The 27,765-nt window shown below is 40.2% G+C and overlaps 2 protein-coding genes across 3 annotated transcripts; both read right to left on the reverse strand.

Annotated features, from left to right (window-relative positions):
* Window positions 1–4,227: 4,227 nt before the first annotated feature.
* On the reverse strand, window positions 4,228–5,270 carry LOC149475754 (uncharacterized). The gene has a single exon (XM_089712961.1). It carries the CDS (start codon window positions 5,018–5,020, stop codon window positions 4,370–4,372), a length of 651 nt encoding a protein of 216 aa, XP_089569087.1. The 5' UTR covers window positions 5,021–5,270; the 3' UTR covers window positions 4,228–4,369.
* A 23-nt stretch (window positions 5,271–5,293) lies between these two features.
* Window positions 5,294–25,954, reverse strand: LOC149475755 (uncharacterized). 2 transcript variants are annotated; one of them, XM_089712970.1, is made up of 5 exons: window positions 25,723–25,954; window positions 8,413–8,499; window positions 7,564–7,643; window positions 6,668–6,795; window positions 5,294–5,916 (listed from the first exon to the last, which is right to left on the reverse strand). In XM_089712970.1, exons 1-5 carry the CDS (start codon window positions 25,822–25,824, stop codon window positions 5,777–5,779), a joined length of 537 nt encoding a protein of 178 aa, XP_089569096.1. In that variant the 5' UTR covers window positions 25,825–25,954; the 3' UTR covers window positions 5,294–5,776. The 2 variants fall into 2 exon arrangements, with proteins under 2 accessions (XP_089569096.1, XP_089569095.1); XM_089712969.1 differs by having other exon boundaries at window positions 7,564–7,658.
* Window positions 25,955–27,765: the final 1,811 nt, after the last annotated feature.

A 27,765-nucleotide genomic window follows, 5' to 3' on the forward strand; every position in this document is an offset into this window, starting at 1 on the left:
TCACTTTTTGAAATACTCAGAGGTTCACAAAAAAGTTACATTAAAATTTGATTTTTTAATTTGTCATTTTTGAAGGATTTTTAACATTTATGAGATTGTTTTAATGAAATCATTTTTTAATTATTTTACAGAACTTTTAATACACTCCTAGTAGTTAATTATAAAACATACCACCTATTTAATGTATGTAATATTGTATTGAAAATACCTCGGTCTTTTATTTATTTTTTGATTATTTTAAACAATATTTAATCTATACCCGATTGTAAAATATTCACGACATCTAGAATGAAATAAAGCTGTTTTGAATTTATCCTGACGTGAAATATCATAAAACTTAATAATATCTTTCAAAATGTAAAATTATTTTTTAAATCGGTCGAGTATACATAGTTTTTGTTTTAAATAATAACAAAAAAAAAAGACTCCTCCTTATTAGTTTAAAAGTATATACAGGCTAAAGTTTATTATATTTCATTTGGTTTCGTCGCAGTCGAGTAAAAGTTATTTTGTGTAAAATAATACAAAATGGCGACGATAGCTTAATTACGGATAAGACTGATGTATTCGAAACTATACGTCGATGTTTAACGATTTCAAAAAACATAAAAAATTCAGTAATCAATTGTAATTTTTTTAGGACGTTAATTTTTCAGAAAATAATATAAACTTGACTATCACAAAAAAAAAATCCTTTTTTTGTATAAAAATCCGGCAATTTTTTTTTTAATTTAAAATTTGCAAAAAATCGTTTAATACTCGACTATCAATCCAATGTTAGTTTAACACACTTCATTATTTACTCTGACCATCAATTTTATTATTTATGTACCTGAATTTTTTTTATAAATTCTTCATAAGTGCGAGGGAGACAACATGCTATTAGCTAGTACGTGCGAGAGAGCGCACGATATCGGCAGATTTTTTTTAGACTTTTTTAAAAAATAAATTGATATGGTCAGTACAATATTGAGACTCCTAATACTCCAGTATTTTTAGAGGAACTGTATTAAGATATGAATTTTGTAAAATCATATTTTGTAAATAAACAACTTTTTATAGAAATGTATTTTTATTTTATGTTACTCCTTGTTTTCCCTTGCCACCTTTCCTCAAGTTAACCCAGTTTGAATTGAAAAATAATAATGGAAAATGCTGTTGAATAGTTAATTTTTGAGGAAGGCATATTATATAGCATTATATTAAAACATCACGCTTCCAAAAGAAGGGAAATCGTGATAAAAATGGTGGGATTTTTTTTTGCGTTTTTGTATAAAAAAGGCTGCAACAAGCTAACCTTTCACAAATTATAGTAAACTTAAAACTCAAACTCAAAATTGCTTCTAGAACTAGTGTAATTGATTAATTAATAAATGTTATAGTTTATGAAACATCTCTTTCTCAAAGGAAGATCGATCATCCATTAACGTTGCATTTTCATCAAACGAGCGAATGCTCATCCCACTATGTCAAATGCTTTTAGTGTAAACAGGCGTAGAGCATTCTTTCGTTGTTCTTATTCGAAAATATTACATATATGAAATGTTCTAATACTGAACAACAATGATTACGGGTTTTCGTTTACAAAGATCACGAAATAATGCTCTTGCTTCTAGCTCTACTTTCGTACCTATGATGTTAATGCACCGTTAAGATGCGCATTAGAGTCATACAGTTTAGAATTCAGTTATTAAGATAGATGACACTATTTAATTCTTTGACCACGCGACCGAAAGCTTTATTTTAATTTTAATAATATATTAGAAAAAAGAGTCCCTTTTATGATTATACAGGGTGTCCTACTATCGATGTACTTAGCGTGAAGGGACTTCTCGTTTTGCATACACTGATCACGTAAAAAATACTTAAACAACAAAATTACGTCAAACAATTTTTGCTAAATTTTTCCATGTTTTGATGTTTCCGAATCCATGTTTTCTTCTCTAGCTTCGCGCAGCCGGCATATACCGCTTCGATAATGTGAGCATTTTTCCATGAAAACATAATGTTCAACGACAGCTCACGTGTGGTGTGTATCTTTATCAACGGGCGCCACCTTTGTTTGATACTTTTGAGCAGACAGTTTTGAGTACAAGATAATGCGATCTCTTTTATACATTCTATCCTACTAATATTATAAATGCGAATGTTTGTGAGTCTAGGAAATACTACACAACCGATTACAATGAAATTTGGCACACACATATAAGGTAACTTGGATTAATGGCTGGTTCACACTTTGATTAGTGCGAGTGCAGGTGATGAGTAGTACTACGTGTGGACAGCGACTGTTTAGTGCGAGTGTTTAGTAGGCTGTGTAGTAAAGTGAATAGAAGCGTGTTCTATTTTTTTGCGAGTGGACTGCGAGTAGCCACGTCCCGCGCGCCCTCCCTTCCCCCTCACTCGCAGCGTGCCTGCACTCGCACTAATCACCTGCACTCGCAGTCAATTGGACACTACTCGCACTACACACCTGCACTCGCACTAATCACCTGCACTCGCAGTCAATTGGACACTACTCGCACTACACACCTGCACTCGCACTAATCACCTGCACTCACACTAATCAAAGTGTGAACCAGCCATAACACATTGGATATGTTTTATCTCGGTACACCCACAGGAACGGGAGCTATGCTATGCGGGATTTTCTTTGAAAACGCGGGCGGAGTGCTATAATTAGTTGTAAAATCAGAAACTGCTTAAATCTTATGGGGTGGCAGGGGCGTAGCTACCGCCGTATCTGCCGTATCAATTATACGGGGCCCCCGCGCCAGAGGGGCCCCCAACGTGCGCTTTTGTGAGAAATCTTTACCCTTCCTTTGGGGGCCCCAAACAAATTTTTATACGGGGCCCCGCCAAGGCACGCTACGCTTCTGTGGGGTGGTCAAATTTAAATTTAAATTATTAGATAAAATCCTAAATATTATAATACGAACAGTAATGCTATCATTTATCAGAAACTATTTGTTAGGAAATTGGATTTGGGTAAAAAAATAACATTCTTCAAAATAGATATTTTATTAACATCGACTTACACTGTCTGTATTAATAACAATTACATTATAGGTACTTAAAATATAAAACTAGCAATTGACTAGTAGCAAATCACGTCTTAGAATATTTATTTTAAAAACATTAACTCAATATTATTAAGTAATCGTTAAATATATACAATTATACATTGTATACTAATTAAAATTTAAAATGCCTTAAATACATTTAATATTATTACATATATTTTTTTATATTTATAAGTACTAGGTGCCATAATTAATTAAAATGTAAGGTAAGAAGTGAAACTTCTTTATGACCTTATTTTTTCAAAAAATAATTTACTATATGCAACTTTACAGAAATTTATACGTCGAATCACGCGTGGTAGGGATAAGATAAATGGCGCGTAACGGAAAAATGTCACGCGTGACGAAAAAATGTGACACTAAATTTTTTTTCAACCCCGTTAAAGAAGTTTCACTTCAAAAAGAACAATAATAATTGATTCTACACAATTGAATTACGTTTAAGGGCCGATTTTTCAATGCTTGGATAAAACTTATCCTTCCAATAAAGTATTATTACACGATAATATTAAAATGTCACGTAAACTGTCAAATATGGGCAATTAAAATACGTTTTACGAAATCGTACTTTTATACATTATTCGACGAATAAGTTTTATCCAAGCATTGAAAAATCGGCCCTAAGACAAGAGAAAATTAAAACGTTTTTGTTTGGGTAATATTAGATTGGGTTTTATTACTGGTGCAATTAGTTAACAAATGCTTACTAATAATTTTTTGGCACACCTTTTCGTGCAACTTAGTACCTACTTGTTTTCTTATAGACTTAATTTCCAAGAAAAAAAACGCATATTTACATGAAAAAACAGAATCGCACAGAAAATGCATACATATTTATATTTTATTTAAAACACATCCAAATCATAAGAAAAACAAATCTTATGATGTATCTATGAATATAAATATATTTCTAAATAACTATGTAAAACTCAACAAAAACAGAATAAAGAATGAACGTACAAGACGTCATAATTTAGAGAGTAAACTAATAGTTGTTATAGGAAATAAAAATAGTTATTTTAGATTTATAAATAAACTAAGTAAGGAGCCATACAATATTGATCTATAATTGAGAATTTGTAGTACCAATGATATTATGAATTGCAAAAGATGTTTATCTATACTAATACTAATGTGTATTATAATAATAATAATAATAATTTATTTATTAATTCAAGCATCAGGACTCATTTATGTTAGTAACAATTGATAACTTAAAAATTATGTTAGTAAGAATAATACAATTTAATAAAAATCAATATGACTACTAGGAATGCACTCCACTGCTACAGTACTATCAATGAAGAAGACAGTTTGCAGCAGTGGTTTACAAACCAGCAGTCGAGCCGACTCGCTATACAGCGCATGATTACATTGGGGCTGTCCCGCACACGGCGCACCAGGGATGTGCATCTCTTTCGCATTGTAGTGTAAAAACAGTCTATACGAGCTTCTGCAAACATCCCTGATGCGCTGCAATAACGGGGCAGCCCCATTAACACCCGGAACGCATTATTGTATTGAACACGGAGCGAGCTGTATGAATGTTGAGTATGAGTAGCCCATAGGCTGCACGTGTAGAAAGATGTACAATAAGCACGAAATAGGGTTTTTTTAACTTCATTAGAACAACGTGCAAACCTACGAGCTATCATATTTGCCCTCACTGCCAGTGCCCGTCGTTCCCTTTCAATGTCATCATCGTCTCTGAGTCTAGGGGTCAATATGTGTCCGAGATATTTGAATTTAAAGACTCTCCCCAATGGCACTCCGTTCAAACGTATTGGGGGTAAAAAATGCGTAACTCGGCACCCAGACTCAAAGACCATGATTTCACTTTTCCTAGTATTGTAGACCAATCCATGAAGAGCAGCGTACTCTTCACAGATGGCCACTAATCTTCTAAGACCGCAGACTGAAGCACTCAGCAACGCCATATCATCTGCGTAACTTACATTGTTGATGCAAACTCCATCAATATGACAACCAATCCTTTCGTTGCTGAGTGATTCAATCAGCTCGTTGATATACAAATTGAAAAGCGTGGGCGAACTTAACCCCCCCTGCCTCACGCCGCATTGCAGCCCAAACGGCTGAGATAAAGCCCCCGCCCATCGGACTTGATTGATCTGGCCTCTGTACCAACATTTAAATGTGTTAATAAGAGAGGACGGTACATTAGCTTTCTTTAACTTATCCCAAACTTATAAAGCTGAAGAGTTTGTTTGTTTGTTTGAACGCGCTAATCTCGGGAATTACTGGTCCGATTTGAAAAATTATTTTGGTGTTAGATAGCTCATTTATCGAGGAAGGCTATAGGCTATAATTATCACGCTAAGACCAACAGGAGAGGAGCCACGGGGGTGATACTGATACCGCGCGGAGCAGCTTGTGTATTGATAAGTTATCTGAGAGATTTCAACTAACATGATATTTATATTATAGTTATTACTTATTATTGATAGTTGCTTTGTCTCTAAAACATGTTTAACATCTATTTGTGCGATAATTCTAGAGGATCTTTTTATTTTACTTTTGAAGTGAAACTTCTTCAGGCGTGTTGAGAGTAAAATTTCAAGGTCGCGTCATGGCAATAACGACACGTCATGGAGTAAGGCGACGATTTTTGTATCTTTGAATCTTGAAGAAGTTTCCCTTCTCACACACACGCTCGTTTTCATTTTAATTATCAATTAAGCTGGCACTTTATTGGCAGCAGCAGCAGCTGCAGCGGCCGCCTTCTTCTTCACAGCGAGTGCAGTTCGCTGTTTCGCTTTGATTTGCATCTTTTGGCTTTTCGATAGTTTCCTCTTCTTTGTTTCTGCAGCGGATGCTGTAATATGAAAGTAAAAATATTTAGTTTTTGGAGAGAAGCTCCTTATGGAAAGGGGGCTAAACCACAGATTAAATAATAGATAGTTACTAGCTAGACTGAATTAAGACCAAAAGTTTTAACGCCATTTTTTGCTACAGCTGTTTATCTATCTTAGCAGTATCTAGTGTGGTACTAAGCAAAGCCAGTTGGTGGCGAAAGAAAATATAATCTATACTTATATTATAAAGCTGAAGAATTTGTTTGTTTGTTTCAACGCGCTAATCTCGGGAACTACTGGTCCAATTTGAAAAATTCTTTCTTTCTTTCGTTATTTTTTATTTTGCCCATTTATCGAGGAAGGTAAGGCTATATATATCATCACGCTACGACCAACAGGGGTGGAGCCACGGGGGTGAAACCGCGCGGAGCAGCTAGTGTTAAAATAACATTGAAATAATACCTACTTATGACGTGAGCTAAAGGTATTAAAAAATGTGTAATATGCTTGAGGATTTATGCTTATTTGATAAGTGTTGTACACAATAAAGGTGTACAATGCCACAATTTTTTTTCAGGAGAATTATTATGATATACTTAACATTGATTTATGCAGTCTTAGTACAATGTGCGTGTAACGTAGGTAAACATTACTGTGTGTGTGTGACAGACGGTTCGTTGGTTGTATTGATAAAATGTACATGTGTGCCATTCTAGCTGTTGAAAGTTGAAACCTATAGTTTTTCAAATCCATTATCGATAAACAACTTACTAGACAAATAAATCTGTCTGCTCGCCGCAGTTCTCGCGAGTTCGCCGAGCGTGTTCGCGAGCACCGCGCCGAGCCGCAGACAGTCCGAGCGGGACGCGGAGTGCGCGCGAAGTGAGAGCGTTGCTAACCTAAAATACAAATAAATATTTAAATAAATAAACACATTTATTGTCAAGATCACAACACGAGAAACATTTACTAACAAAGGAAAAACAAAAGAAATAAAAAGAAAAATAATTAAATAAAAATAATCTTATTCCTAAGAACTGTAATGTGGCAGTGAGTGACCTGACAAATGGAGCCAACTCAGTATATGATGGCAAGGTGATTAATACCTCACCACCACTGATTTTCAGTGACCCCAAGTGACTATTGGAGTTTCAGTCTAGAATTGTATATAATGATAATAATAATAATGATATTTCAGGACATTTTTCACACACAGCACGATCTGATCCCATACTAAGTTTTCGCTTGTGTTATGGAAACCAGATGGCTGATAAACATACATATAAAATTTCAAATAAATACTTACACAGATAATTAACACCCAGACACAGAGCAAACATTTATCACACAAATATTTGCGCCGGGTGGGAATCGAACCCACGACCTCTGGCTTGGAAGGCAGGGTCACTACCAACCAAGCCAACCGGTCAATCAAAATAAAACTTAATAACGAAAAAATGAGCGTGTGTGCTGAGCACATGTGTCAGCAGTGAAACTTCTTTGGCAAGATTCAAAGATCCTCGCCTTCCATGCCGTGAAGGTATTGCCATGACGCGACTTTGATATTTTATTCGCAACTCAGAAGTTTCACTTCTAACACGTGTGCTCGGTACACACGCTTTTTTATACCCCTAAATGATAAAAGTAACATAAACAATTCCACTCACCTCCCCGCCAAGTCCTGCTGATCAGTGTCCAGGTCACACGTGAAGGTGGTCCCGTTCTTGTTCTTGTTGCCGAGTGGCATCTGCAACCAACGGGACTGTACCGGATTATGGTATATGATATGGTTCACCTACTACGGATATAATCGTGAAAATTGTAAAAATCGAGGGAGGATTATTGACCGTATCTGAATATAGTAGAGAGTGAAGATAACAAAATTTTCTGAAACATTCCTTTATATAAAAAAAAATGTTGTGTGGTTTTATGAAACCACGGTAAAATTGAAACTGTTCGAACGGTTCCGAACACTGCTTTGTGTAGCGCATGTCGCGTGTCGGTCGGCTGCCGAGTAGGTATACCTACTCGGCAGCTTGTATGTAGCTTGTGATACACGCGACATGCGCTACACAGTACAAAAAGTTTGAGACGATGTAATTAAAGTTTCACTTTAAAAAATTGAACTGTACTGCTTATTAATAAAAAAAAATAGATTGTCGAAAAAACAATTGACACGTCGCGTCGGCCCATTCATAATTTCCATCCTCAATCATTCAGGAGGTATGGCGTAGTATGCTGTAGACTCGGGTTCGAATCACGCCGCATGATTTATTGAAAAAATGTTTTATGTGTAAGACGCATGCTTGAAAAATGAAGGTTCATATTTATTATCTGTTTAAATCGGAAGTTTCTGAGTTCGATAGTATCAACAAACAATAAAAGCAAATTATCCCTCACTGGCGATAAAGCTAATTTTGAGATTAATTCTTATAACTCTAGTCGTCGAATTGCCTTATTCTAAAACAATTTAAGTGGAATTCGAATAATTAAGGCATATTAAAATATAGGCTTACCTTATATGGCTGTGGGCATATTCCAAACAAATATCGTTCTATTGTCTGTTTGAACTCATCAGCAAATATAAGCGCGGTGGCATCACTCTGGAAATATAAATAAAATTATTATTACTAAACCAAATTTAAATGTGCAGGCACCAGCTTTAAAAAAATAATTATCTAAATAGGTTCACCTACTCAAAAGTTATGAATTAACGCAGGAAAAAAATTAAAAGAATACAGACGGATTGAGAACCTTCTCCTTTATTGAAGTCGGTTAATAACTCAGGCCCCGGAATCACAGACACAATAGAAAATCTATTGTGTCGTGGACCGATCGGGCCGTTTGGGGCTCAATGGGTTAAATAATATAAGGGAAGGAAACCTAAGATGTAAAAGCAATTGCTAGGCTTATGTTTCTCCGGGCGATGGAGCGGGGAACTAGTCGGTAGGAATACGACATAACCCATGGCCCCTTCCCCGGAATAAATGAATTAACATTTTAATTCAAAATGTTTCCATTTCCTAATTCATTGGGGATTCATTGCTTTCTTCTAAAGATTTACTTGCTAGATTTCTTTTATTTTAATTATGACTTTCCAGCTTGTCATGGTTTTAATGTTTTCGGACTTTTTAGCTCCAATTGGATCATTACTAGCCTTGTCAAATAGTGCCATTAGAACAACTGCAACGCCATTGTCAATTACCATTGGGCCGCCCGGCCCCCCGGACACTTGCAGGCGTTTCAGTTTCAAACTATATTCGTACCAAATTTCATAATTCATTTATATTCAACCTCGAACTCAGGTGAACAAACAAACAAGTTACTAAAACGCCCAACAGTTAACTCCGAAACAGTGCATGAAGCGAGGCAGTTATTCCTGCACTTATGACTTAACCCGATCTAAACTTACATTTTACAACTTCACACGAATAGGGTTGTCCCAAATACTCATATAAATATTATAAATGCGAAAGTTTGTGAGGATGTGTGTGTTTGTTACTCCTTAACGCAAATACTACAGAAGCGATTACAATGAAATTTGGTATGTAGCTGAAGACCCAGAATAAAACATAGGTTACTTTTTATCCCCAAAATCTCATTAGAACGGGAACTATGCGAATTCTTTGAAAACGCGGGCGGTATGTACCTAGTACCTAGTATTTATGTAAGTCCATATTGGGTTGGTCTTATATTCTCATACAAGCGGTACCTAAATACATACAGTATATTAATTATTAACTAGGCACAGGCAGCCCTAATATAATGCGTTTGCAAATGCATTTTCCAATAAACACATCAGTTCTCGAATGCATTTCGAAAGAAATATTTACGCGCGTCCATCGGCCGATATCTTGGCGATACTCCAAACGCAAAATTATATTCTTTATATTTATGTATGACATATACGTATAATTTTTATTGGAAGACATTTTTAGGGTTAGAAAGAAAGAAGAAAGAAACATTATGAATAAATATTTAATAAGATTAATAGTATTAATAAACATTTATTTATCAAGGACAGGACAATACACACACATGGACATACTTACTAGACTGGGGTAGAAGCCTTTGAAAATAATGAAAAGATAAAAAAAATCGCAGTCGGATGAAACCCATTAGAAAAGGAGGGGAATATGATAAAAATGTAAGGAAAAATAAATTACGGTCAATCCGAGTTCGGGAAGCGGGAGGGGGGAGCTTTTAAGAGAAAAAAATGGTTTCTCTTGATTTGCGACAAAACTACTAGTCCTACAGAAAAAAGTTCAATGGCAAAGTTGTAGGTAATTAAAAGTTCTACAACTTTTGTATTCACAATTTTTTCACATAACCTAAAAATTTAGGTGAAAAATTCAAAAAACCAAGTTTTTGGTCTTTTATTTCTGTCTACTTCAAAATTTATTTTTTTTCTACGAAATTTGGTGGAAACTTACTTTATTATGTCCCAAATACACTGTTATTTATTTGATTGAAAATATTTATTTTTTCGCCTTATTTTGAATTAATACCAAAAAAACAACCTAATTTTCAATCGAAAAGTCACCCGTCAAAATATCAGCTTTTTTCAAAAACTTGGGGTGCCTTTTATTCATTGAAATCTCTACTTTCATATGGTGTAAAAAAAAAATAAACACCACCATAGTAAATGTTCTCAGGAAATGCATACAAACAGTGTGATAATGAGCTTTTACTAAATCAGGCACACTTCTTGAACTCTATATCTTCTCTTGTATCGGCTTTTCGGTAATATTTCAAAAGAAAAATAATTATCTGTTCTAAGTTTAATATTTTACAGCATATTCAAAAGCAAAATGATGTCGATAAAAACATTTCAAGTAGTTCGAGAAGTGTGCCTGATTTAGTAAAAACTAATTTTCACACTGTTTGTATGCATTTCCTGAGAACATTTACTATGGTGGTGTTTATTTTTTTTACACCATATGAAAGTAGAGATTTCAATGAATAAAAGGCACCCCAAGTTTTTGAAAAAAGCTGATATTTTGACGGGTGACTTTTCGATTGAAAATTAGGTTGTTTTTTTGGTATTAATTCAAAATAAGGCGAAAAAATAAATATTTTCAATCAAATAAATTACAGTGTATTTGGGACATAATAAAGTAAGTTTCCACCAAATTTCGTAGAAAAAAAATAAATTTTGAAGTAGACAGAAATAAAAGACCAAAAACTTGGTTTTTTGAATTTTTCACCTAAATTTTTAGGTTATGTGAAAAAATTGTGAATACAAAAGTTGTAGAACTTTTAATTACCTACAACTTTGCCATTGAACTTTTTTCTATAGGACTTGTAGTTTTGTCGGAAATCGAGAGAAACCATTTTTTTCTCTTAAAAGCTCCCCCCTCCCGCTTCCCGAATTCGGATTGACCGTAATTTATTTTTCCTTACATTTTTATCATATTCCCCTCCTTTTCTAATGGGTTTCATCCGACTGCGATTTTTTTTTGTTTCAAAAATTATCTACTCTAGTCTATACTTAAATAAAGAATCATTAAAATCCAAAATATAATTGGCGAAAAAATCGAGTAACATACATACAAAAATAAGACATAAGGGACGAATTGAAAACCTCCTCCTTTTTGAAGTCGGTTGAAAATTACTAAGACTTCACTGTTCGTCTATCTGTTTGTTTGTCCGTTTGTCTCTTGAACCGTGACAGTTATAATCTTGACATTTTAAAAGACTTATGTATTTCTGTTGCAGCTATGTAACAACAAATAATAAAAAAATATCGAAGTCAAGCAACTGTAGACACGGTCATGAATGGGATGGGTTATCATTTTTTAAGCACATTAGTTTTTTTGTACGGAACCCAGCGTTGCAAGTCCGTTTCGCTCTTGACCGCTTTTTTATTGCACAGTCGTTACGCGGTCTAAAATGCTGTGTAAATAATTCGAATGAGTAATAATAAAATAAAAATGCCGGGCTTTATTTTAGAGATTGAATATAAAATTATATTTTTTGTAATCGTAGCAAAAGTTATGTTATTGTTAATGTTTTAATTGAATAATTTTTCAACGCCCACATTTCTAGAATTAAATGTAATGTGTAAATGGCCTTGATTGACTTTTTTCACACTTTTTTTCATATAATGATTGTACGAAAGTATGAAAATTAGGTTCTCCATCACGGATTAGATAAAAAAAGGTTTCTCCATAGCAATTTATGTGGTATCTACTTGTACCAAAAACTCCGATTTCAGTCCGATTCAGTTTAGGGCTTAGGCCGAGTTTCCATCTGAAATGTCCGACAGTCTGTCTGACAGTAGCTTACAAGTCATTTATTTGTCGGACAGACTGTCGGACATTTGTTAGTGCGTTGATAGATCACTATGTCAGTCAGTCAAAACCTTTGAGTTTTATATATTTAGATGGATCAAGTAAGATAAATGTTATCAAACATAATTTTCTTTCAAATATAGTATATGCGTAAAAGATTTTATACTTAGTTTCATCTTAATCAAAACATTGCAATCATGATTATAAATAATATGTTTACAATGCATACATTTGGCGCCAAATCATAGACCGTTTAAAAATAAATCCATTTTTTATATTCAACATTTAATTTTAAACACAACAAGTGTTGTGGACTGTATAATTTTTGGGGTTCGTAGTCGAAATAAAACCCTCCCTTCGACATACATACATATATTTTCCTTTTACAATTACAATTTATACCACTAATTACACTTAATCACTATTACTTATTAACTACTGGTCTGTAATAAGGACTTGCTCTAACTGATCACTATTAGTACTTATTCGCTACTGGTCTGGAGTAAGCACTTGCTCGAACTGAACTCCATTAGAAAATTTGTGCTATTTATATGCGTCGCCGGCGGGGAGATTCAAAGCGGCCGCCCGGCGGCGAGGCACAAAGCGGCGGCGGCATCCAAAAGGCGGCGAGACTCAAAGCGGCGGCGGCATCCAAAAGCGGCGGCGAGACTCAAAGCGGCGGCGGCTGTCTTGCATGTGCCGCCTAGGCCACGCCTCCTCCACGTGTAAACGCAATGCACGTGGCGTACTGAGTACAGCGCGATAGGCGAAACCGCGGTGCGCCTCGTCGAAACCGCGGTGCGCCTCTCTTCCACGTGCAGCGTTAATATTCCGCCTCATACACGTGGAGCCGCTGCGCGGGGAGCCCCGTTACCGCCTGCGTGTGCTCGTCCTTTACAGTCCTCCCCCCGGCGTAGCTTGCGTAGCCTCCTTCATCACGACGAGCTTGCTGACGGGGCGTCTGAAGATCCCGCTCTTGGTCTTCACTTCGGCTACCCGCACAGCGTCGTCCGGCCCGGCGTGAACGCGCACCACGACCCCCATGGGCCATGTGTTGCGCGGCAAGACGTGGTCCACGATAATGACCACGTCACCTTCCTCGAGGCGTCGCGTGTCCTTTCGCGCCTCCCCCCGTGGCACGAGCGTCGGTAGGTACTCCTTGATCCATCGGCGCCAGAAGTGGTCGGCGAGTGCCTGGCTGGCGCGCCAGGTCCGTCGGTCTGCTTCGTCGCACGGCCCCGTCGTCGGCAGTCCCGTTGAGGAGCCCAACAGGAAGTGGTTGGGCGTGAGGGCTTCGGGGTCGTCTGGGCTCACGCTCACGTGAGTCAGCGGCCTCGCGTTCACCGCGAACTCCGCCTCGGTGAGTAGAGTCCGCAGCACCTCTTCTGGCGGCGCCTTCTCCCGTAGTGTCGCGCCGAGCGCGGTTTTCACCGACCGCACCAGCCGCTCCCATGCACCGCCTTGATGCGGCGCACCCGGCGGTATGTAGCGCCACTCCATCCGGTGGCGCAGCGCTTCTTCTTGTAGCGCCGGCGCCCACTCGTTGTACGCCTTCTTCAGTTCTTGATCGGCGCCCCTGAAGTTTGTACCGTTGTCTGAGTACATCAGACGAGGCCACCCTCTGCGAGCTGCCATCCTTCTCAGCGCCATGATGGCTGAGTCCGTTGACAGAGATGCGACGAGCTCCAGGTGCACGGCTCGCGATGTCAGGCATGTGAACAGCGCGCCCCATCTCTTCTCTCTTCTTCGTCCGATCTTGACCATCATTGGCCCGAAGTAGTCGACCCCGCAGTTGGTAAAGGGTCGATGGAACGGGTCGAGGCGAGCGCGCGGCAAGTCCCCTTTGGCTGGGACCTGCGGCATTGCTCGGCGTACTCGGCACAGCGCGCAGTTCTTCTCCACAGCGCGCACTGTAGGCCGCAGGTGGATGACCCAGTAGCGCTGTCTCAGGTCGTTGGTGACGCGCTCGCGGTTGGCGTGTCCGGCGGCACAATGTTCCTGTAACACTATTAGTCTGGTTATTCTGTGCCGGCCGTCGAGGATTACCGGCTTCTTCATTGTGTCGGGTGCCGTGGCTGCGTTTATGCGGCCCCTTACTCTCAGCACGCCGTCTTCCATTACCGGGTCCAATTTGTACAGTCTACTGGATCTGCTGATGGGGCGCGCGTCCTTGATTCGCTTTATGTCTTCTCCAAAGCTGTCGTTCTGTGCGCGTTGTACCAGCAGTCGTTCGGCTTGCTCTAGGTGGCGACATTCTAGTCTCGTCGCCGTGTGTCTGATGCGTATGTCAATGAATGCGAGCACCCTTGCTGTTGCTCCCACCAGTGTGCGGAATTTGGAGAAGCGCTCTGGATCCGGCAGCCATTCCATCTTCCGTGGCAGCTCGCTTACATGCAGTACATCAGCCTCGTCCGTAGTTTCTCGTAGTTCCTTCTCCGTGGGCCACTGGTCCTCCGTCTTTGTCAGGAATTCTGGACCCTGGAACCATCGATCATGTCCCGTGGTGAAACTTAGGCGGGTGGCGTCGTCGGCAACGTTTTCACGAGTCGGCAGCCACCGCCACTCTTCCCTTTGTGTTAGTTCTCCAATCTCACCGAGGCGATGCGCGACGAACGGCGTGTATCTCTTTGCATCGTTGCGCACCCAGTGCACCACCGTCGATGAGTCTGTCCAAAACCAAGTACGAGATATGTCATACCTGTGCTCTCTTCTTATCTGATCGGCGAGTCTGGCGCCGATCACCGCCGCCTGCAGCTCTAGGCGCGGGATTGTCTGCGCGCGCCGTGGTGCCACCTTCGCTTTCGCCGAGACGAGTCTCACTTGTATGCTGCCGTCCGTTCGCCGCATACGCCAGTACGCCACGGCTGCATACGCTTGTTCACTGGCGTCGCATAGCACGTGCAGCTCGATGTCTTCGACGTTGTCCGTTGCGTAGCATCGTGGCAAACGTAGCGCGCCGACCGCTTCCAGCTGCGCCAGCCAGCCCGCAAACTGCTCGCCCTCTTCTTCGGGTATTGGTTCGTCCCATGAAATCTGGAGGCGCCACAGGCTCTGCAATATGATTTTAGCACGGATGGTGAAATAACTTAAGAGGCCTAGTGGGTCATAAATTGACATTACCGCACTTAATGCTTCGCGCTTGGTTGGCGGGCGCTTGCGATCTCGCACCTCCACCGGTACCCTGTTCATCGCTGTGTTGAATCCTAGCGCGTCTTGCTCGGCGTCCCAAATTAGCCCGAGGATCTTCGGGGCTGGCTGCGCTCCTCCCAGCTGCGTTGGTGTGCTGGCGTGCAGTTCTCGTGGCACGTCCCTCAGCACGCTCCTATCGCTGGCGTTCCATCCTCGTAGCTTGAAGCCTGCCGCCGCGTGCACCGTCCGTATTTCTTCGATTGCTTGTCTGGCTTCCTCCGCGTCGGCGTAGCTCACCACCAGATCGTCCATGTAGTGGCTCTTCGTTATCGCTTCCAACGCCATTGGATACTGTTCTGCGTGCTGCTGCGCATTATGATTACGGATGTAATGCGCCATGAACGGAGAGCTCGCTGCACCAAATATCATAGACGTCATCTTGTAGTGCTGTGGCGGCGTGTCGCGTCGGCTCCCCCTCCATAAAAACTGCTGCGCTGGCTGGTCTTCGGGTCTTATTTTTACTTGTAGGAACATCTCCTCTATATCTGCCGTGACTGCCACTGCCTTTTCCCTGAATCGAAATAATATACCCGGCAGTGATAGTAGCAAGTCTGGGCCCTCAAGCAGTTCGTCATTTAAACAAGTCCCGTGGCTTTTGGCTGCCGCATCGAAAACCAATCGCTGCTTCCCTGGCTTGTTGGGATTGGTCACAGCGAAATGCGGCAGGTACCAGCACACGCTGCTCTCGCCTTCACTGCCGTCGCATGGAACCGCATACCTTTTCTCAAATAAGTTGTTCATCTGCTTGGTGTACTCGGCTGCGAATTCCGGCGCGGCGTCCATCTTGGCTTCAATCTTCAGAAGTCTCCGCAGCGCGGCATTGTAGCTCGGCGGCATGCGGACATTATCCCTCTTCCATGGCAGGCCAATTTCATACCCGCCCGGCGTCTTCTTCGTAGTCATCTCGACGATTGACGTTGCTCGTCGGTCGGCTTCACCTATGCGCGGTCTACTGGCTATGTTCAATGATTCTATCTTGAAGTGTTCTTCCACCAGGTTGTGTAGCCGTAGGTCCGCTTGCTGCTGTTCTCGGACGTGAAGCACGCAGTCCCTTTCGACGATCATTCGACGCGGCGTTGTCCCATGTATCACCCAGCCGAGATTTGTCTTGGAGGCGGCAGGTTCGTCGGCGCCGCCCGTCCGAAGTTCTCTTGTCACGATATGCTCCCAGTGGTCGGTACCCACCAGGACACCCGCGCGTGCTTGTTCGTAACATACCTCATGTTCCGGTATATCGCGCAGGTGTCTGTACCGAAGCAGGGAACCCGGGATGGACTGCTGATGCAACTGTAGCTTCTTCATTGTGCGGGCGCGCAGGTCGTGTAGTGTCCCGTCGCTCTGCCCCCGCAGCTGCACCGTCACCAGTCGACTTCCTTCTTCAATCTGCTCCATGTTCGCCCCGTGGATGCGGAGCGGCGTGGCGGGACCTTCGGCGCCGATCTGTTGCGCCAGGTCCTCATCAATGAGGGTGATGGTGGAGCCCTCATCGAGCAGTGCGTGCGTCGATACCTCCCCCCGTGGGCCGACGACGGTGACTGGACACATCTTCAGCAGGACGGCGCGGGGCGGTGCGGTTGCGCGGTCAGCAACCGCCATGACGGTTTCTTCGGTCGACGCAGCAGGCTCTTCTCTTCTTACGTCGTGCAGTGATGAATGATGCGGGCGGCGGCACTGGTTCACGCCGCATGGTTTCGCTCGACAGTAGATGCGCCGATGTCTCTTCGTGGCGCACTTGAAGCAGGCGCCCTTTTCCCTCACCAGCGCCCACCGCTCATCCACCGACAGCTTGGCGTAGCGCGGGCAGGCAACCATGGTGTGGTCGCGCCCGCAGCACAGGCAGAAGTCTTCTTTCTTCTCTTCTTTCTTCTCTTCTTTCTTCTCTTCTTTCTGCTCCTCTTCATCACCACTGCTGGAAACTATGGCGTATACTGCCGACTTCCTTCTTGGTGGAGTAGGTCGCGCTGCCGCTGCTGCCGCTGCTGCCGTGGTGTCTCTGCGCGCTGGCGCAGTGCTGCTCGTCGGCGCGTATGTGTAGCGGAGCGCCTGGTCCGCCTCTCTCATCAGGAAGCGGGATAGCACCACAATTTCCGGATCTGCCGTACCTTCCTGTGAATATGCATAGTCGCACCATCTGGACCGCAGGTGCGGACTTAGTTTGTCCAATATCTCCCTTGCTAGCATAGGATTGTATAAATACCCTTTCCTATCTATGGTTTGAAGTATGCATACCACGTTCTGTACCTTGACCGCGAAGCTGTTGATGTCCTTGGCCGCTGCTCCCGGTCGCGGCAGCTTCCTCAGGTCCTCCATGGCCCTGTCGATAATTATCTCGGGCCTCCCGAAGCACTGCTCCAAGGTTTTCATGACTGCTTCAGGCGATGAAGCAGTGTGAAGCAGCGCTGCCACGGCGTCCCTTGCTTCCCCCTTCAGGCATGTACGCAGCCGCTGGATGTTTTCTGCGTCGGACACTTGGTACATGCTGCTTGTGTCCCGGTAGGCTGCTCGGAACGGCAGCCACTCTTCGATCGCACCTGAAAATATAGGAAGGTCCGCGTGGCGCAGGCGCGGTCGCGCCATCTTCTCTAGGGACGCCGCCAGCTGCTCTATTCCTGTTCGTCTGGTCGGCGTCGGCGATCTTCCTCTTCTTAGTTCGGATCTCTGGTGTCTGTCATCCTTCGGCACAGGATGTGACTGGAGCCACTCGTCCACCTTGTTTCGTTCTTCTGTCGCGGTGACGGCATCTTCCGGCAGGCCCTCGTCTTCCTGTATGGCGGACACCTCGAACTGTAAGCGTTTATTTATTAGTTCTTTCTCAATTTGTAGTTCTTTTCTCTGGATAGCGGCGAGTCGCTCTGCCGCTTCTAATTCCGCTGCCTTAATCCGCCGCGCCGTACTCGCCGACGACCGCACCGATCTAGCGGATCTCGCTGGCGAATGCCGTCGCGGTTGCGGCGGGATCTCCATTGTTTCTGTGGCTGACGTCAAGCGTGCGTCAGACGGCGATGCTAACGGGTCCAGCACCAGCCGCCGCATTCGTTCTTGCCGCACACGCTCTGTCTCCTGGCTCCGGTCTTCAACTTCCACAGCGTCACCCTGGCTGCGGGTTACCACCATGCCTAAAGAGGTGACGCACCGCAGGCTTATACTGGCAGACTCGTTCCGCTGACCAGCACCCCTGATTCCCGGCGCGTACCACTAGGTCACCACTGGCGGCCCGTGTCTGCCCGTAAAAAACCTTACGACTCACCTTATTGGACTAGTACCAACAGCGCGGCCCCGTCGGTAGGTACCTGACTCGCCTGGTGACGATCAAAAACACCAGCAGGCTAGTACCAACGTTACCGGTTTGTCGATATTCGTCCCTCGAAGGTGAGCTCGTTGCCGATGCGTACCTCTCTTCGGCAGGATCTGGTCTTCCACGTGCAGCGTTTCTTCCTTGAAGTATCCGGTGCTCGTTGGATCACACGTTGTTATCCGGCGATCGAAGGGTCACACGTTGTTATCCGGCGATCGAAGGACCACACGTTGTTGTGGACTGTATAATTTTTGGGGTTCGTAGTCGAAATAAAACCCTCCCTTCGACATACATACATATATTTTCCTTTTACAATTACAATTTATACCACTAATTACACTTAATCACTATTACTTATTAACTACTGGTCTGTAATAAGGACTTGCTCTAACTGATCACTATTAGTACTTATTCGCTACTGGTCTGGAGTAAGCACTTGCTCGAACTGAACTCCATTAGAAAATTTGTGCTATTTATATGCGTCGCCGGCGGGGAGATTCAAAGCGGCCGCCCGGCGGCGAGGCACAAAGCGGCGGCGGCATCCAAAAGGCGGCGAGACTCAAAGCGGCGGCGGCATCCAAAAGCGGCGGCGAGACTCAAAGCGGCGGCGGCTGTCTTGCATGTGCCGCCTAGGCCACGCCTCCTCCACGTGTAAACGCAATGCACGTGGCGTACTGAGTACAGCGCGATAGGCGAAACCGCGGTGCGCCTCGTCGAAACCGCGGTGCGCCTCTCTTCCACGTGCAGCGTTAATATTCCGCCTCATACACGTGGAGCCGCTGCGCGGGGAGCCCCGTTACCGCCTGCGTGTGCTCGTCCTTTACAACAAGCATTATATTTGACACTTAACAAACCGCCTCAAAGCAGAATTGAGTGAGATATGTATATAGCACAGTTGACAGATATATTATGTATCTGTATATTGTGTATATAGTGGGTGTGTCACTTGGCCGGTGTGAGCTTACTATATGACTGCAAACACAGACTGCAAACGACGCCGTATATAAACAGCAAAACAAATTGCTGTGGCTTCATTTTTATAAAATAACTAGCAAACCGGGCGAACTCCGTTTCGCCACCAGAGACACTTTTTCTTTGCTATAAACTTCACGGAGCCCTAAACCTTTTCAACGAATGCAAAACCGTGGAAATCGGTTCGTGTATTCTGGAGTTATAGCGTCAGGAAGGAAAACCCGACTTATTTTTATATAGTAGAAAACAGAATATGCCCAATTAGCATCGAATAATGTGCTTCAGCTCAAAGACTTTTCAATATGTATATTTCGAATATTTTCGCTTTCAAATCTATGCTAATATTAAGAAGCTGAAGAGTTTGTTTGTTTGAACGCGCTAATCTCAGGAACTACTGGTCCAATTTGAAAAATTCTTTCGGTGTTAGATAGCCCATTTATCGAGGAAGGTAAGATCATAGTATCATCACGCTAAGATCAACAGGAACGGAGCACTGCGGAAAAACCGCGGAGCACAGCTAGTAACAAATATCCGCAACTGAAAGCGGCTTGAATGTGACAACAGTGAAGTTTATAATAGTGTACTTTGTAGTGGGCTGTGGGACCCTAAAATAATCCAGGGCCTTTTTCTACAAAGTTAACATATTAAAATGATATAATATATCACAACTCTTGTGTATAATAAGCGAAGTCGCGGGCTAAAACTAGTCTTTAATATATTTCTCATAAAGTTAACGGTTATTTTATGTGTAATTTTAGTTGTTTTCTTATGAAATAATCTCAAATCTGACGCCCGTGGTTACCTACTCAGCCTATTGGAAAATCCACCATTGTAACCCTTTCGAGGCCAAGTGCATTCGTCCTTGAGAATTATCAAAAATAAGCTAATTTGCGTCACTTGGCAAGCGGCGTCGCTACAATTACACAGATTTATAATATTTAGCAACAAAATCATAGTTATTGTCGTTTGGCAAGCTTTGTGCCGTGTACTGGGCGCAAATAAGGTGACCTAATTTTTTTTTTGGCAAATTTTTATAAGACCTTTGTGCAAAAATTATAGGGGTATTTATTATCTGTAATGAGGTATGTTTATAATAAAAATAATATTTTAAGAGTTTTAATAAGGTATGTTTGTATGTATGTTACAGTAACTTCTTGATTGTATACGTATTTTGCATGAGAAGAATATATTTTTATTTTTTGTTAAATTAAGTACCGAAAGTTATTGTTAAGTAAAGTTATCATAAAGAAAGATACAAAGCTTGATGTACATATAAAGTTACTATTTTTTAACCTATTACAGGATTTAAGCATTATGTTTGTTTTTTTTTCAGTATCCCTGCTTTCTTTGCTCAAGACAAGTGAATTTGTTTATAACTCTAATCTATACTAATACATATTATAAAGCTGAAGAATTTGTTTGTTTGTTTGAACGCGCTAATCTCGGGAACTTCTGGTCCGATTTGGAAAATTCTTTCGGTGTTAGATAGCCCATTTATCGAGGAAGGCTATAAGCTATATATCATCACGCTAAGACTAACAGGAGCGGAGCAATGCTGGTGAAACTGCGGGGAACAGTTAGACACTTGATCTATCTGAAAATCCCTAGCAAAAAAACTCATAAAAAAAACTCATCCAACAAGGAAAGTTGCATCAATAAACATTAAATATGTATCTATATATATAAAACTCAAAAGTGACTGATATAGTGATCTATCAACGCACAGCCCAAACCACTGGACGTATCGGGCTGAAATTTGGCATGCACTGTAGATGTTAGGACGTAGGCATCCGCTAAGAAAGGATTTCCCGAAATTCTTTCGGGAACGGGGAAAAACGGGGATACACGTACAAAGTCGTGGGCGAAAAATCCAAATATTAATAAAATAGTATGTAGTAGGCGTTCTGTACATTTACGTACTTGTGTGTCATATTACAATGCAGATGTCGGATGTACGCAAAATGTACGAGTATGTGTCATCGCGATGCGTGTGGAAGGAAGTAGAGACTAGAGATATAAATAATAAAAATATGTTTTAGAAATATGACAATACTAGTGGTCCGCCCCGGCTTCGCCCGTGGTACATATTTCGCAATAAAAGGTATTAGGTAGCCTATGTCCTTTCTCGGGTATCAAAATATCTCCACAGTATTACAATATTATTTCCTACAGTAAGGAATCGCCTTTGATGTCGCGCGATGCCGCCGCCAGCGTAGGTACTTACGCTGCCACACGAAAATACGCTAGGGTTGCAACAAATGGGAAATAAAACAATTTTGATTATTAATGTTATGATGAAATCATTTATTCATATGTACATTCAAAATAATTGCGATTATTAAATCTGATGTAATTATTTGTTCATAAATATATAATTACAGATATTGCACTGCTAAATATTATTTACGTGGACACTTTATTTTTGGATGTTCTTAATTGTATATTATACCATTTAACTAAGTAATGCATTCGCATTGGGATGTACAATCTGATTAGGAAATAATGAGGACAACATATACATAGCTTTGATTTTAATTCAACAGATACAATTAATACAATCTTTCTGAAATATTGTTTCTTTCTGGGATTTCAATGTAGATTTACATCCGTAAACGGAACAGTTTTTGCGCGTCATAATAGAATATGTAAGTACCTATGTATAATAAAATTATTACACAAAAAATACGACTGCGTCATCCTTTCGCGATAGTTAATGCAAACTCAGCGTGATTGCATTAAGCGGCCCGCGTCGCCCGACCCCCCGCCAGTTCCCCTCCGTTTCTCTGCACAAGTACATTCGTCGCCATACTGTAGGATGGTAATACTGTGATATCTCCATATCAAATTTCATGCAAATTGGTTTAGTAGTTTAGGCGTGATTGAGTAACAGACAGACAGACAGAGTTACTTTCGCATTTATAATATTAGTATGGATTCGTCAAAATTGTACAACATAATCTATGTATCTTTTTTATTTACAAGTTAACAACACATATAAACGGTGTTTACACCGATGTACACACGTAGTTTATTATAACTACCTGTGCCCCACGGTATTACTCACAATGCTCCGTTCATTTTAGTCTTAGCGAGCCTATAGCCTTCTTCGTTAAATGGTCTATCAAAAACTTAAAGAAATCTAATCGGACCCGTCGTTCCTGAGATTAGCGCGTTCAACCAAACAAACTCTTCAACTTCAAATAGTTTTTTCATTTTTCAAGATCAATTATGTTTTTTTTAAGGTTCATTTCTTATTCCAAAGATTGAAATATTGATATACAAAACGTATTGTAGGCGAATGAGTTATTTATTTATGAAATGTTATAAACATATTATTTGATTGACAGCCATGAGAGGATATTTACTTTAAAATTTGTTTATTTTAAACACCAAACGCGTTTATAAAGATGAAAAATATTGCATGCTATTATAATTTGTCAAGATTAATTTTATACAGAACTAGGTAGTGCCCGCGACTTTGCGTGAACTTAGACGTTAAAAATTGAAGGATTTCCTATTTTCCCATACATCTTTCACTTTCTTTTGGAAACGATAGAGGATTAATTTTTTATAACCCTAAATTACGTACCTAATCATAAGTCCCTTCGCGCTGTTTTCTGTCCATATGCTGGTTTCTTTAAAACTTAGCAACGGAGGAAGTTCTCGTATAAATCATTAAAAAAATTTAAGATTAAGACAAAGCGGACGAAACTCCGGGTGGATTACTTGTCTACACTAATATTATAAAGAGGAAAAATTTGTTTGTTTGTTTGATTGTAATGAATAGGCTCATAAACTACTGGATTCTTTCACCATTCGAAAGCTACATTATCCACGAGTAATATAGGGTATATATCATCATGCTAAGACCAACAGGAGCGGAGTAATGCGGGTGAAACCGCGGCGTGCGGCACAGCTAGTACGTAATACATATATTCATGGAAATCTGAAGAGATTGTTCATATTTAGTATGGTCTTTAACAGTATACCTACAGGTTTTTTATAAATTGCAAGTTTTAACTTTGCTATAAACCGTCACCATTTACCATTCGCGATATATAAATAAACTAGCGACCCGCCCCGGCTTCGCACGGGTGCAATGCTGATACTAAATACACTACAGAAAAACTGTGAACGTTGTATATGTTACGGCTAAAGGTAGGTGAGAACATAAACTTAAGATTAGCCGGCTAAACTTAGGTTTATTTTCGACGAGGTGTTAATGTTAGTTTGTTCTATCTTTAGCCGGCTAAACTTAAGTGTAACCGCAGGCCCGTGGCTAAAAATGTCGGGGTGGGTAGATTTGGTTACTATAATACATGTAAGGAACAGGGCGAGTGTTTTCTGGCACTTCGCCGGCTGCTGCCGCAGCACGCTCGCTGCGCTCGCTCGGCTCGTGCGGGTCTTAAGAGTTCTAACCTAACCTAACCTAGCCACCAGCTTTCTGCCCTGAGTCGGGGTGGGTAGATTTGGTTACTATAATACATGTAAGGAACAGGGCGAGTGTTTTCTGGCACTTCGCCGGCTGCTGCCGCAGCACGCTCGCTGCGCTCGCTCGGCTCGTGCGGGTCTTAAGAGTTCTAACCTAACCTAACCTAGCCACCAGCTTTCTGCCCTGAGTCGGGGTGGGTAGATTTGGTTACTATAATACATGTAAGGAACAGGGCGAGTGTTTTCTGGCACTGTGCGGGCCCCTCAAGCCCTCCACCGGCCCGGCGCTAACCATTTATTCAAGGTATTTAATTTGTTAAGGATTAATGCTGTATTGGTTAAAATCGCATCGAAAATTTGCCATTATTTGTCGTAAAAAGTAAATGACAAAAAAAAGTTATTGTGGGTTATCCATAAGAGATAGACATATACCATCGCGGACTTTTCTTTAGATCTTTTCAATGTGTATAATACTTAGTAGGTACATTATTTTGATAAAACTCGTAGGGTTTAGCCTGCGTTTGCAATGTAAGCGGAGAAAATGTAATTTTTTACGACATCACATTAGAAATCTCAAAAATAACAGTACTTCTCCACTACTTAATGGATGTTATTATACATATAAACCTTCCTCTTGAATCACTCTATCTATTAAAAAAAACCGCATCAAAATCCGTTGCGTAGTTTCAAAGATTTAAGCGTACAAAGGGACATAGGGACAGGGAAAGCGACTTTGTTTTATACTATGTAGTGATGCTTTTTAATTTAAATAAAATATTCAATATTAATACACAATAGTTAGCGCAGTTACGTAGAAACTCAATGCACAAGACATTAATCCAAATAATAAATCTTAGATCATTTCTAGCGATACGATTGTAAACATTAAATTATGAAACATATTTTAGAAATTGTGCGCTTGTAAATTTTACTTTTCTGTGTGTAGAAAAAATTGTAGCTATATAGAAGTCTACAATTTATATAATTTATTATAGAAATAGAAAGCGTTTTATTTGCCACCATGTAAAAAAAATTTTAAATCTTAATCTAACACAGAACAGAAAAAAAAGATAGCAATTTGGTGGCAAAAAGGACTCCCCGTCAGCAAAGCGCAACCATTATTTAAAATATTAATTATAAAAATACGCACCTTGATAAAATATACACAAGTATGGGTTACTAATGGTTACTAATTTCACTAACTTTCAGTCTTTCAACATTTCTATATTTTAATTAATTTTCAAAACGAGTTTTGAAGTTTCCTCATTTAATTTCTTATTCGAATTTATATTTTTTTCCACTTGCTTTTTTGTAGCCAGTACTTTCATATTATTTTTTGTCATAGAGAACAGTTTTAATTTATGGCAAATCATAAACTCTTGTTGCCGTTTTTATCATGATACATGTCACAAATGTTTTGAGAAAAAAGAAAATAGTGTGATATTTTTTTGACTTAATTTATTAAAATATATATTTAAATACTCAAATTAAAAATATATAGCAATAATAGAATACATCCTAAATGTTTAATAATGTTTATCGGGAATATTTTTTTTATTATCTGTTTAAATTTTAGAATATTCACACAGAAGTAATATTTTTTTAATTATTCTTAAAAATAAAAATGCATAAATTAAATAATTTACCTTTACACTGCGTGTTTCCTGAGTCCTCTCTTCCGAACTTTTCCCATCGATTTCCCAAAAAATTATAAACAAAAGAAAGACCACGTACAATTTCCGAGTCATGTTTTTTTTAATCACAACCACAAACGAAACAAAAACGTCAAAACTGGCGCCTTTTTAGCGCGCTTTTGACATTAACTTTTTAAATTTTTAAATTTTGAACATCGATAAACGCGCGAGACGTCAAATCGGCGATGGCCTCCAGGGAACTGGAACAGGCATAGACAGCAAGACGCGATTATTTTTAGACTTTAATCGAATTAACAGTTTATGAATTGATACTACACACATGTATTTCAGTCTGGGGTTTTGATATGGATATGATTTGATATAGGAAAGTTTTATTGTGTGTTTGTTCCTTTGCAAGAATTTTACTAAAAAATAGTAGTTGGCTTAGTTGGTAGTGAAGCCACAACGAAGCTTTCGAAGGTCGTGGGTTCGATTCCCACCTAGGGCAAACATTATTGTGATGAACATAATATAATATGTTTGCTCTGTGACTAGGTGTTAATTATTCTAATTAAAAATTTGTTCTGCCTAATATTGTTATCACCTAAGGGTATGAAATAGATGTCGGCCGATTCTCAGACCTACCCAATATGCACAGAAAATTTCATGAGAATCAGTCCAGTTGTTTTGTATGTTTACTAATATTGTGACACGGGAATTTTGTATATTATATAGATTATGTATTGTCATTCGTCGCCGTATCGCAATGAGGATTTGCCGCATGCAAGTTTCGTTTGAGTGATAATGTTGAATTCTCGTAAATTATCTGTTTTAAATTTTTATAAAAGTTCATGTAATATTCATTACTTGGAAACAAGTTGAATACGTATAAAATATTTAAATTTGACGAAATTGCAATTTATTATGCGATTTAGGTTCTAAGAATACCTAGATTTAAAACATACGAACAAGATAATATTAAAGCTTTAAGCTAAAAGTTTAGAAATATTTCGATTTTACCATACGTTAATCTATTATAAAGCTGAAGAGTTTGTTTGTCTGAACGCGCTAATCTCAGGAACTACTGGTCCGATTTGAAAAATTCTTTCAGTGTTAGATAGCCTATTTATCGATGAAGGCTTATATCATCGCGCTAAGACCAACGAGAGCAGAGCCACGCGGGTGAAACCGCGGGGCGCAACTAGTAAATTATATTCCAAGAAATACAACCGGCCTTTTTTAAGTCGGTTAAATACAACGTTATTTGCTTAAATATAACCATGATGTTACCCTTCACCATACACTAATATGTACAAAGTGCAAAAAATATATTTTCCACGCACAATCGTTTAGAATTGCTTTGAACTAAAATAAAACAAATATACCAATGATTCTTGTAAAGAACGGCGCTCATAAAACATTTCTTTATCAACATTTTTATATCCACTGCATATTTTTACATTAAACAGGCCACATTATTTATTTTTTTGAAGTGAAACTGCTTTAGGAGCGTTGAGAGTAAAATTTCCAGGTCGTGTCATGACAATACGGTCACGTCATTGAGGAAGGCGACAGTTATGGTATCTCTGAATCTTGCCAAGGAAGTTTCACTTCTGACACGTGTGCTCGGCACACGCTTTTTTTAGAGCAAGCAATTGAGCTAGTGGTTCATCTAATACCTTCATAACTGAATATTCGTATACATAATTCGTATTTTTTTAAATTAAATTGTATAATAATAATTCAGTGCACGCTACCCTTTACTCCTCTTAAAATATTTAAACTGGCAATTAAAATGTCGATCGTATTTACAAACAATGTCGCTCGTTTGCAATGATTAACAATTCCTAAACGCAGCACTAAACGTCAAACTGAAAAGCTTTTGGCGGGAATTTTGTTTGACGTAAAATGTGGATTTTTTTTATGAAATAACATTTTTGGAAAAGCTGAAAGCTTGAAAATTGAAAGATTACACTTTACAGTAAGTAATTGTAAGTAAGAGATTTATCCATTTCGATGAGAAATAATTTAAATAATTTATGTGGCGTAGGTAAG

The sequence above is a fragment of the Colias philodice genome, chromosome 29 (genome assembly GCF_061535455.1).
Source record: "Colias philodice isolate Cphi_HAF_F1 chromosome 29, ilColPhil1 Martin Lab GWU primary, whole genome shotgun sequence".
Taxonomy (NCBI): Eukaryota; Metazoa; Arthropoda; class Insecta; order Lepidoptera; family Pieridae; genus Colias; species Colias philodice.

Coding starts and splice junctions, on each gene's coding strand:
- LOC149475755 (XM_089712969.1), bottom strand. CDS start 25,824: ATGACTCGGAAATTGTACGTGGTCTTTCTTTTGTTTATAATTTTTTGG. Junction 8,500..25,722: donor AGGAAACACGCAGTGTAAAG/GTAAATTATTTA, acceptor TTATATTTCCAG/AGTGATGCCACCGCGCTTAT. Junction 5,917..6,667: donor CAGACAGATTTATTTGTCTA/GTAAGTTGTTTA, acceptor TTCATATTACAG/CATCCGCTGCAGAAACAAAG.
- LOC149475754 (XM_089712961.1), bottom strand. CDS start 5,020: ATGGCGTTGCTGAGTGCTTCAGTCTGCGGTCTTAGAAGATTAGTGGCC.